Here is a 12,062-nt window from a genome sequence, read left to right as displayed (position 1 = left end):
ACAACCCACATAGGCCCCAAATAAAGTGATTTGTGCTGAAGTTGATTTTTAGCCCTTCCAGAGCTGCTTCAAGTTTCTGGAGAAATGATAAAAAATCGCTGGAGGCTCCAGAATGACTGGAATTGAGGTTTTGCGAATTTCGATAGTTGTAAATGAGTTAGGGACGCCATCTGAACTACTTCCCGAGAAAATTTCAATTTTCATCAATATTTTCTATTTTTGGTCCAATTGATAATTTTTTGGATTTTTCAATTTTCAGAAATTCACCAAAAATCGAGAAATCAACTTCAGCACTTGAAATTTTGGATTTGGGGTCCTGAGGTAGTCCCCTTTCAATCTAGCTTTGATTCGTTCATTTTCGTTTCTGCCGGTTCAGGTAGTTCCCTTGTCAGTTAAAATTGTGCATACAATGAAAAATCATTTCTCGCCGTTTCAGAGCGATTTAAAATTCTTGAAAAAAAATTTAAGACTTGCTGGAGACTTAATCGACTCCAGAATGACCCACAAAAATGAATTGTTACAATTTTTCACGATTTCTTGCGAAATTATCAAACGTAGGTATAAATTTCACATCTAATTAACTGAACTTGAAGAAAATCTTTTTGTTGGATTTTGAGGGGAGTAGATAAAAACAATTTCAAAATCAGTCGATGGTGAATGGTGATTTGAAAACCGTCAAGCCATTTTTTTCACCTTATTTTCAAGTATTCAATTTTCAGAATGATGTTTGACATTCTTGGGAGTGATGGAGAGGGCGGAGGGAGGAGAAGCTGGCAGTGGCGTAGCCAGGATTTTCTCAAGGAGGGGGCAAAACCAAATTTTTAGATATGAAAAATCGAAATGAGGGGTAATTTTCAGGAACTCTATCGTGATGTGTGATGATTTCATGAAAATGAAGGTAAAATTACTGCTGGAGCGAAGCGAGATCGAAAATTTTTAGAAAAAATGGGTCCGAACAACAGAAAAACGTCCATTTTTGCATGTTTTCTTTCAAATTTTTGCTCGCAAGGAGGGGCCATGGCCTCCTTCGCCCCCCTTGGCTACGACACTGGAGATGAAGGGTAAAAGGACGCGAGCTCTGCTCGGAATTAAAAAAAAAAAATTAGAAAGGAAGTAGCATATTGATAAGCAACTACCGTTGGTGACCCACCTGATCAATCGCACACAATTTTTCCTTAATTGGTTGCTGTCGGTTTGAACTGTGGGGTTTTCAAATTTTTAATTACCTATGAAATCGCTGCCTGAAAGAGCGGAGAATGTCTCAAAATGGTTTAAAACCATTTCCAATTGAAGAGCTTTATTCCAAAATGGGTTAAGTCATTTTTAAAAAACGCATGTTTTACGGAGATTTTTACTTCAAAAGTAAGTTAAGTCATCGATTTTTCAAAGTGATTTTTTCTACAAGCAATTGTTCTATGTCCAAAGAAAGGAAAGGTGCACCGACCTTTCGAAACAGAACAAATTTTAGCAACAAAAATTTTAAACGCATGTTTTGGTGAAAAAAATGACTTAACCCACTTTGGAATTGAGCTCTTCAATTGATTCAGGGGGGGAGTCAAAAATTAGGCACGTACATATCTTACCTACTAAATTATACTAAATTTTAGTTTTCTAAACCAATTTGGCAATTTTGTTGAAATTTTGATTTTTTTTCTCGTTTTTGGTTTACTAAATTTAATTTTCAAAAATTCACCAAAAATGCTGACATTTTGATAATTTTTCGCAAGTTTTTTCGAAATTTATTCGAACTTAGCAGATCCTTTAAGAAACTGAAGATTTTGGACTAATTTTTCTAATAAATTCAGTCCTTGGAGTTGTATGTATGTACATTGTACTTACAAATTTTACATAACGGGATGCGAATTATCTGAAGAACTCATGGGTTGCATGTCCTCTTCTTCACAAGGTCATCATCATTACTTCGTTAAAATGAACGATTCGATTTCAATACCACTTGATCTTCAACATAATCTGCTGTCCCGGACGCTTGGTTTTTGCTACCTTCTCCTTTCATCGAAATTTGGCGGGATGTTCGGAGTTTGTAGAAGTGAAAATGTTAATTCTACAATGTCCCCGCTTCAAAACTTGATTTTTCCATTACGGTTATGTAATATTTAAATTTTTCAACCGGAACGATTTTTTCATTACATTTTTTTCCCACTTCAAAATTCAGTACTATTTTATGATTAATTAAATCCAGTAAGTTTAGAGCTTGAATGTCGAATATCTTACCTATCAAATTTAGTTTTCAAATGAAACAGCATCTGACTGACGAGAACGAGATGATGGAAACTGAAATCTATAGTTCTTTTTTTTCTTCAGTCACGACGAAAAAGAGCATTGAATAAGAAGGTGATAACTATACTTGGAATATAAAATTTTACCGTGTGACATTTAAGAAAGCTGTATACAATCGTAAAAAAAAAAATCGATAAATTCCGTCACCATAATAATAAACGTGTACTGATTACAGCGAATTTCATTTCGATTTTATTATTTCAAATGAAAGAATTCGCTACAAAAGTGTAGCTCGATGTTCAACAATAAAGCGTAAAATGGAAAAACTATTTTCAATATGACAAGTTTTCTTTTTCGTTTCTTTTTTCGTCTTAATTTTTCTGTTTTTCAGTTTTACTCGGCTGCGTATAAATTAGGTGTTTTTGTTCGTAGAAATTATAGGATTTTTTTCTTTTTCAAAACCCAAATTGAAGTGAAAAGAGAATTGTACTTTACATGGTTTTCTAGGCGAAGTTCTTTTTACTAATTACGTAAAAGGATAATATATCTGGTAAATGAATCTAGTTGTTTTGCCAGTCATTTGGACCCCTCATGTTGATTTCACAGCGAATAAGAAAAAAAATGCCAACTAATTCATTGATTGAACTACAGCGAAAGCAATAGCATTTAGAATTAGGTGCAAGTTGAAAATTCATCATATCGCTTAAACTTGTGAGTTATGACAGCTCACGAAACTTGTATATTTTCTGAGATTAGTTAGATAGGTATCAGAGATTTGTAAAATAATGAAGAAGATACATCAGACTAGGTAGGTACTGAGAATGCTGTAGATATATGTAGATTATTTCGATGACGTGAATTTAATCTTTGAACCTATCGAAATGCGGTTTTGTTTGTCTCTTTTCTCGTATACCATGTACAATGCACACTGCACAGCGTAAGAGATAGGTAGGTAGGTAAAAGATGAACGACCCAAAATAATTCGGTCTTTTTGAAAAACTTTCTCATTCGACGAATTCATTTACTCGTCGAATTTCAGCACGCTATACGAGCTGGCAAAAGAATAAATCCATTGTAAATAGTTGATCCAATGAATTTTATGTGATTGAAATGCCAACATAAGAATGTTCAAGTGTTACCGTTTCTCTTTCTCTCGCCTTTGTTTCGCGTTCTCACTTCTCCTCTTTAATATAAATGAGGTCTCGCTATAGCTAAAAGTTCATTTTAATGAGAATTTTTCCAATCCCGCGTTATGTAATTTTATCGCTCGGCGGCCTAAATTTCGATTCGACGAATTTCTAGATGAATTTTGCCTACATTTTTTTTCTTTCTTTAGCAGAAATTTATAATAATAGATATTTATTTCGGCCATGAAAGTTTGCACTGGTATAATTATTACGTTGAATTTTTTAACACGTTTCTTTTCCTTATACTGTGTTACAGGTAGTCTGTTGTACGTGTACTTGACAGAAACGCGCAGCCATGTCGAATACTGATCTCATCAAGGAGTGGATTGAGAGGGGTCCATTTCCATATTTTCCACCTACTATGGGTAAGTTTGCGTTTAGGAAGTTTAAATACGTAGTTTGGAAGACCGGAGAATCTCTCAAGGTGGGGCCTCTGATATATTTGAACGGATTCACGATTTTTGGAAAGATCAACGTGATCCAAAACCCTCATAACCCAAACTTCAGCTACCCAAATTAATTTTTCGATTTTTGCTGCATTTTTGAAAATTCAAAATTGACTATTTTTAGCAATCAGTGATTTTTTCAAAAAATATACGTCTTTATTCAGTAAAAGTGATGGAAATTGATCCTAAAACTAATATCGACTGCTTCGAACCAAATTTCACTATTTTATGTCATTCTTTGGGTCATTCCACGTCAATTCGACTAAAAAGTGGTAAGGAGGGGGGGGGGGTCAGCAAATTTTTTGAAATTTTTCCACTGGAAAGACCTTCCGAAGCGATGGCCAATGGCGCAAATCGCAGCCCTCTAGCCCTTTTCTAAAGGCTGCTAGGGGGTGTCAAAGTTTTCAGTGAACATAAAATATCATCCATTTCAACAACGGATGACTCGATAATCGCGATACCTACCAAAATGGAACTTTTTCCAATAGTTAGGGGTTTTGAAAGGCTTTTTAGTGATATCATGAAAATCAGTGTTGCCACTTTTTTTCGTACGAAAAATTAGCTCGAAAAGTTTCAAAACGTAGTTTTTATATCGTTCAGACCCTCAAAAATTCCGAAAAAAATATATTATGGACAACTTTTCATGCTGAACAACATATTAAAAAATAGGGATGGCGTTATTTCGTAAAGTCGGTTTTTAAAAAATGAAAGTTTGCCAAAAAAATGCGATTTTCTGATTTAAAACATGAAAAAAAGATTTGATTGGTGAAATTGGCCCATTTGACCCCTATTTTTACGTATCCGTTGAAAAAGTTGGGAAACCCCTTCACTCGATGAAATGAACTCATCACAAAAAAATCAAAATTCTGAATGAATTGAAAAAATAAACGAATTTTAATTTTTTTTGCTATGAATGTAATTTTTATCAACTTTTTCAGAAGTCAAAATAAGACAACTGAATAAATTAAATTTTTTTTGATGTTTGGAATTGAAAATTGAATTTTTTCGAATTATGATTTTTGCTGGGAATATATTCGCCAACATTTGGGAACATTGATGAAAAATTGAAAATTTTAAAATTTGAAATAGGTTAGAAGTATTTGGCAATGTTCTCAAATGTTCTCGAATATTCGCAGCAAGAATCAAAATTTTGTCAAAATGTGGTCACTTCCCCACAAATACGAAGATTTGAGAATTTTCAAAATAATCAAACGAGAATATAATTATTCGCGAATGTTCGCCTTGAGAATATTCTCATTGCCAACACTAAATGGAAGACTAAATGTACAAGTGAAAGATAATTTGCCTAGTTGAGAATTCGCAGGGGAAGAATTAACTAATAAAACCAAAAGTTGACTCAACATTTTTTCCGCAAACTTCCACCTCTATCAAAATTTGAAAAAAAGGTTGGCCTTCTATAAAATCTCGACTGATGCGCACTCAAGTTCAGAATATTTTATACTAATTTGCATCACTAGGCAAATAAAGTGATTTAAGGAAGAGGATAAAGCAAATTATAGAAGTTACTAGAAAACCCGTTAAAACCGCGCATACTGCGCGGTTCTCCTAGAGCGATGGAAGTATAAAATTTGAAAATATATGAGAAATGTAATTGTGTGTTTAGCAATATCAAGCTGATTGAGCATTTTGATATAGTGAAAGTTGTGAAAAAGTAGTAAATTTTGTTGAAAAGGTGTGAAAAAATGAAAAATTCAAATGCGTTCCTTTTTCTCAATCTTAATTCCGTAGAAAAGAGCTCATTTGTTGACTTTTTTAGAGCTTGAATTACACATTTTTGAGAGCTATTTGCTCTTCTCCCTGCATGAAGAAACTTTTATTATTACTCGTACTTCTCAAAACATGAATTTTTGAAAGCTTTTTGCCCCCGCTTTGCTCAGGCTCGTTTTTTTTCAATTTCGAGTTTTTCAAAATACTTTGAAGCAGAAATCGAAATTTTTATACCTACGTTGCATGAATATTAGGCAAAATTGCACCTTTCAAATGACAAAATTGTTATTCCATCTCCTACTTATTTTACTTTAAAACTCGCCGTTTCATTTCGAATAATTGGAATATTTTTCCCCCTAAATGTCATTCAAGTTTTCCGTAAGTACATGTTTTGTAAGTAAGTATGCATGTATATTTTTTGAAAAATTTTTACGTTGAAAAAAGTTTTTTATTCGCCCCGTTTCATTACATTAGCACGAACCTTAAAGTTGAAAATAAAATCATAAATTGAAATGATAAAATTATATTTTTGACATCCGCTTGCTTGAGAAAAATCTTGGGATGTTTGAAGACATTGGAAAAGTAAACAATTTTAATGTAAAATTTTGCCCCCTCTCCTCGGCTCCTTTTTCTTATAAAATCGTAAGTGTTTAAAAAATGTCCTGCTTGAGTCCTGTTTTTTTGTTTTAAAATTTTGTAAGACACCTTGTCTTATAACATAATTATGTTCATTTGTATTATTTTTTAAAATTATTTTGATTGAAATTAAAAAATACGTTGTATACAAATTTTCTTCCAATTCCAATTTTTTTTATTTTTTGTGTGTTGGGGGGGGGGGTTTCGAATGGATAGCTTTCTGAAAATTTGGTTGAAAAAAGGCAGTGAAAAAAATAATGAAAAATTATTGATTTTTCAACAACAAAAAAATCCGTTAGATACCATGTATGAACCGGAATCAGAATTGGATTCAAAACAAAAATGAAGCGTGAAAATTGAATCCAATTCACAACTGTTTCTGAATCACAGCGTCACAATTCATTTTTTTTGCAATTCACCAATTCTTCCAATTTTTCTCTTCAAGGAGTGTTTTTGATATCTACAAATGTCATTAATTTTTTTGAGCACTGAGCACCGTTCATTTCGAAAATTGAAAACACAAATTCGCAGCTATAGGTACCTACTATAGCATGAAGTCTACTGCAGGTAGTTTTCGAATCGTTTTTGAGCCTCCAGCAATCGTTTGGAAATTACTGGAGTCTCCAGCAGATTTTTCAGTGCTCGAAAATTTCCATAAAATTTTTACCAAACAGAGATGGAAATCCAAAATTCACTCTGCACTCCAATTTAAACGCGTTACAAGTCTACTGTAGGTAGGTTCAAGTCATTTTGGAGCCTCCAGCAACTTTTTGAAAATTCCCAAAGCCTCTGGCAGATTTTAGAAACTTTAAAATTTCGTCAAATGGAGTTCTATAACCGAAATTCACTCAGTAACATAATTTCAACACGCCATGAAGTCTACTGCAGGCGGATTTCAAGTCGTTTTGAAACATTCAGATACTTTTTTGGATTTTCATAGCAGATAAGGTTCCAGTTATTTGTTTCAAAAAAAGTGTATTCCAGTCTCAAATATATTTTTGTCCATCGATTTCATACTTCTTTGAAAATTTGAAATATTATCCTTCAGCCTCTGCTTGAGGAAAGACAAAAATTGAGTTAACATTCCATTTTTAACATTATTCCGAAGTGAATTGCAGGACATTTCAATCCTCTTTGCTTCTGTTTTTTTGAAAAATGTCACAAAAATCTGTCCGAAATATTTTTTGATTTCATTTTGCATCAAACCTTAATTTCTAGTCAGCAGTAAGTAGCAAAAATAACAAAAATTGAATCGCGAATCACGATTTTCTGGGAGAATTGCCTCAATTGAACCCAATTAATTTTTTTTGTTAATCACCCCATCACTGGTCTAGTGGAATCAAAAAAACTTTGCTGAATGCTGCATTGTGATTGGCCAAAATGGTTTCTCGAGCTTTTTGAGCATTTAGTCAATTTTTTTGAACTTTCAATAATAGCCTGCATATCTACACTTCACAAGCTTTCTATTGAGGGGCCTTTTTATGAAAATTGGTATCTCTGGTCTCGTGGAATCAAAAAAACTTTGCTGAATGCTGTGCGTTGTGATTGGCCGAAATGGTTTCTCGAGCTTTTTGAACATTTAGACAAATTTTTTGAACTTTCAATAATAGCCTGCACATCTACACTTCACAAGCTTTCTATTGAGGGGTCTTTTATGAAAATCCGTTGAGTACTTATTGAGATCTCGTGGGAATTATAATTGCCGAATGCTACGTTGTGATTGGCCGAAATAATTTCTCAAGCTTTTTGAGCTTTTGGCCAAACCTTTCAAACTTTCAAGAGTAACCTGCATACCTTCATTTCACAAGCTTTCTATTGAGGAGCCTTTTATGAAAATTGGTTGAGTACATACTGAGGTCTCATCGGAACAAAAAAACAACATCATTCTAATCGCCAAATGCTGCGTTATGATTGGCTGAAATGATTTCTCGAGATTTTTGAGCTTTTGGCCAAACTTTTCAAACTTTTAAGAGTTGCCTGCAAATCTACACTTCACAAGCTTTCTATTGAGGGGTCTTTTATAAAAATTGGTTGAGTACTTACTGAGATCTCATGGGAATAAAAAAACTGACATTGAATGCTGCGTTGTGATTGGCCGAAATGATTTTTCGAGCTTTTTGAGCTTTTGGCCAAACTTTTCTAACTTTCAAGAGTAGCCTGCAAATCTACACTTCACAGGCTTTCTATTGAGGGGTCATTTATGAAAATCGATTGAGTACTTGCTGAGATCTCGTGGGAACAAAAAAACCGACATCATTTTAGTATATAGGATTCGAATTTAAAGAGAAAAACGACTGAAACGAAAAAACAAAATATCTACAAAGAGTTCTATTTGCCAAATTTAAGCATTTGTGAAAATAAAAGTTTTCATCTTTTTACGTTTACCTGGAATATGAAAACGTTGGGTTTGAATTTTCGGATTTTTTTTTTTTCTAGATGACTTCATGATCGAACGATTCCTGTATGTTTGTAACAATGATATCAAAAGAACAAAAGAAGTCTTACAGTTATTTTTCAAATTCCGAGCAGAAACACCAGAATTTTTTACAAATCGTGATCCAATATCAGAAAATCTGAAAAATATTTTAGATGTTGTGTAAGTACTCAAATCTATATTATTTTCGTAGGTATAGATTACTCGTTGTCGTTGGTATCTTATTATCATTCGTTCCTTCACAGATATGTTTTCCCAATGCCGAAAAAAACCAACGAAGGATACCAAGTATACATTACCCATTTAGCAGATTCGAACCCGGATAAATTCGATTTCATCAGTTACTCAAAAATGTTCTTCGACGTATCCGACGTACGAATGAAAATCGAAGAAAAAATTCCTACAGGAGATATACCAATTTTTGATATGACTGGATTCACCCTTAAACATCTCATGAAGCTCATGTTCAATCTAGGCTCAGTGAAGAAATATATGAGAATTACACAAGTAAGCAAACATTTTCATGAAAAATTCATCAAACAAGGTGAAATATTTTTGTAATATCGGCCCATGAACGAATTCCTTACAACAAATCTTGTTTATTAAGCTACCTATCTACAAAATTTGATGCTGTTGCGTCTGATATTGAAAATACCATGTATCTACGTATTTGTGATTTATGAACGATGATTTTTATTTTTCCAGGAAGCACATCCGGTATCTTTGAAACAAATTCATGTTATCAATACGTCCCCTCTTTTAGAAAAAGTATTAACTTTCTTACGCCCATTGATGAGAGAAGAAGTGAAAAAAATGGTACGTATTGGATATATTGTATATTATACCTATTTGTACGTACCGTATATAGCCATTCGTGATACCTATTGATATTTTATTACTTTGTAAGCAAGTTTCATATTAACATCTATCCCTATCTATTTCATTTTTGATTATCGAAATCAGTTTCGCTTCTTTATTTTGCTTCTTTTCATATAGCGAAGTTAGGCAAACTTACCCTTTGCTATCGTAAGTAAGTAAGCTGGGTGAAGAAGAAATCAACCATGTTGGAATTCTTTTTATTTTGTTTTGTGATGTTGAAATCCTGAGCTTATAAATTAAATATTTCAAAACTGCCCCTCCCTCCTTCCACACTCACAATTTAAATTTAGCTGCGATTATTATTTTTCTAATTATATGAACTCGTATTTTGTTGTTTTAGATTCATTTTCACACCGAAGGATCTGACACATTGTACCAATTTATTCCACGTGATGTTATACCCGTCGAATTCGGAGGAAAAGGTGCCTCAATTAATGAAACTAAAAGTAAGTATCGTCAGTGGAAAATTTTCAAAATAATACAAAGGTTTAGGTATCACTATATCAGACAGTTTTGTTCGAAAGTATTTTGTGTTTAAAAGATCGCGGTGTAGATTTTCAAGTTCACGCGAAATTCTCAGCAGTGCGTGTCCTTGAATCTTGTGATTAGGCAATCTATACTGATCGAAAGAATTTAACGATGTGAGGACGAAAAAAGAAAAATAATTTTTTATGAAATTATATCCACACAAAATTGTAGCTTGAAATTCCGTCGACGGTTCAAAAAATCCGAGTGTGAAAACATAAAATAAAAAAATAAAAAAAATAAAAAATTTACTTAGCATCTTAAAAATTTGAAAACATGTTTTCAAAAAAAAAAAAAAACAACGAAACTGAAAAAAGTCTTATTATTTTATTTTTCATGTAGGCAATGAATCAGTTTTAGGTCCTTGGAATTTATCAAAATACAATTTAAATTTTTAGAAAAAAATATTTTGAAGAAAAGTCAAGACTTTCTATAATAAAAACTAATAAAAAAGAGAAACAAGTTAGTACTCTTCCAATATTTAAATAATGTAAGTTTTTGTGCCTCTGGACTTTGTAGCAGTAAAGGCACATTTTTCAATGTAGAGAGAAATGTTCCAAAAATTTAAATAATTTGAATTAGAAAAAAAAAACTTGAAAAATATTTTTAAAGTCGAATTGGAGCGTATTTCTAAAATTAATTTCATACAGCAAAAATACATTATTTTTGAAAAAAGTACCTAAAACAAAAATTTAAAAAAAAGGGACAAAAATTAAACTGAAAATAAATTTTTTATAGATAAATTGTACAAAAGAGCATCCAAAAAAAGCTACCCGTCAAATTTCTAGTGCAAAATTTCATTTTCCGATTGAAGATGAATTTTTCAAATTCAAAAACATTTTTTCCACGAAAAAATCAACGTTTAATAAATAAAAATTAATGTACGTAGAATCCTGATTTAGTTTATATCTAATTTTTGACATTGAAAATCAAATGACGATCTTTTTGATTTAGTTTGGACTTTCGAGCCTCAATACGTAGATTTTGAAATTTTTCAGTTCTCAAAAAATGAAAAAAATACACAAGGTCACCGAAGAAAACACGTACAGAAGTTTCGTTTTGAGAAATTTAAAATCGAAGTCGTTAGTTGTGATCTACCAGACGGGCTTCAAGAATTTATGATCCCATGAGAACAATTTAAAATTCATTTCATTTGAATTTCTTGAAAACACTCTGACAAACACGTGTTATAACTTTTTAAACATCTCATAGCCTAAGCAAAGGCAATGATGGAAGGTTGTTTTTTAGATTTTTTTTTTAACTTTATAAAAGTGCTGCGTACACCAATTCTTGTTCATTTAAAATGAATTCCCGACTTAATGTGTGATGCCACGCATAAATGTAGGCGTAAATATAGCTAGAGTTTCTACCCTAGACCTACCTATCTCAAAAGCTCAAAGTTACAACAGAATACCTGCTATTACCCTATACTTACCATCCCACATATTTTTACAGTTCGCACAAATTTAAAGTTGTGTTTTTAAATTACAGATTATTGGAAAAAACAAATCGAAGAGAATAGAGATTGGATAAACTCAAATCCATGGACGAATACTAAATACTCGGAATCAAAAAAATCTCAGTGTATAACAGAATCCCCACGACAATCATTCCAGTCTTTAAATTTAGATTAAACCTTTGACGAAGGTAATTATTATATGGTGTTATGTACCCCTGTTAGATTATAAGTGAGACGCAGGTAAACGAAAGTTTATTTTTTAAGAAGCATTTACAGCGAAACGTTTTTACGGAATTGAAGTCGTCTAAAATCAAACGTCTGTAATAAACTTTTTTTTTATTTTCTATAAATGTTATATGATTGTGTATTATAAAAATAACGATGTTTTTTTTTTTTTCAAAATGGTTGTTATTATACTCGAGTAGTATACCTATTTATGGAACCGCGTAGCATTTCCGATTGTTTTTTATTAATTTCGTTAGTAAAATTTATAATTTGTTTGGAAATAAATAAAGAATATCGAAGAACGA

General features: G+C 32.3%; 1 protein-coding gene across 3 annotated transcripts in view; it reads left to right on the top strand.

Moving 5' to 3' along the window:
- The window catches only part of LOC135846291 (alpha-tocopherol transfer protein-like), a 33,114-nt gene extending 21,052 nt beyond the window's left edge, over positions 1–12,062 (top strand). For all 3 annotated transcript variants that reach the window (XM_065365291.1, XM_065365293.1, XM_065365292.1), the window contains exons 2-7: positions 3,682–3,790; positions 8,672–8,831; positions 8,915–9,176; positions 9,375–9,485; positions 9,889–9,994; positions 11,565–12,062. In XM_065365291.1, the coding sequence (XP_065221363.1) occupies positions 3,721–3,790; positions 8,672–8,831; positions 8,915–9,176; positions 9,375–9,485; positions 9,889–9,994; positions 11,565–11,707 (852 nt within the window). In that variant the 5' untranslated portion in view covers positions 3,682–3,720 and the 3' untranslated portion in view covers positions 11,708–12,062. The remainder of the gene's footprint in view (positions 1–3,681; positions 3,791–8,671; positions 8,832–8,914; positions 9,177–9,374; positions 9,486–9,888; positions 9,995–11,564) is intronic.

This window comes from Planococcus citri, chromosome 5 (assembly GCF_950023065.1).
Source record: "Planococcus citri chromosome 5, ihPlaCitr1.1, whole genome shotgun sequence".
Taxonomy (NCBI): domain Eukaryota; kingdom Metazoa; phylum Arthropoda; class Insecta; order Hemiptera; family Pseudococcidae; genus Planococcus; species Planococcus citri.
Note: the sequence above shows the minus strand (reverse complement) of the source record. Positions and strands in the feature narration are given on the sequence as shown.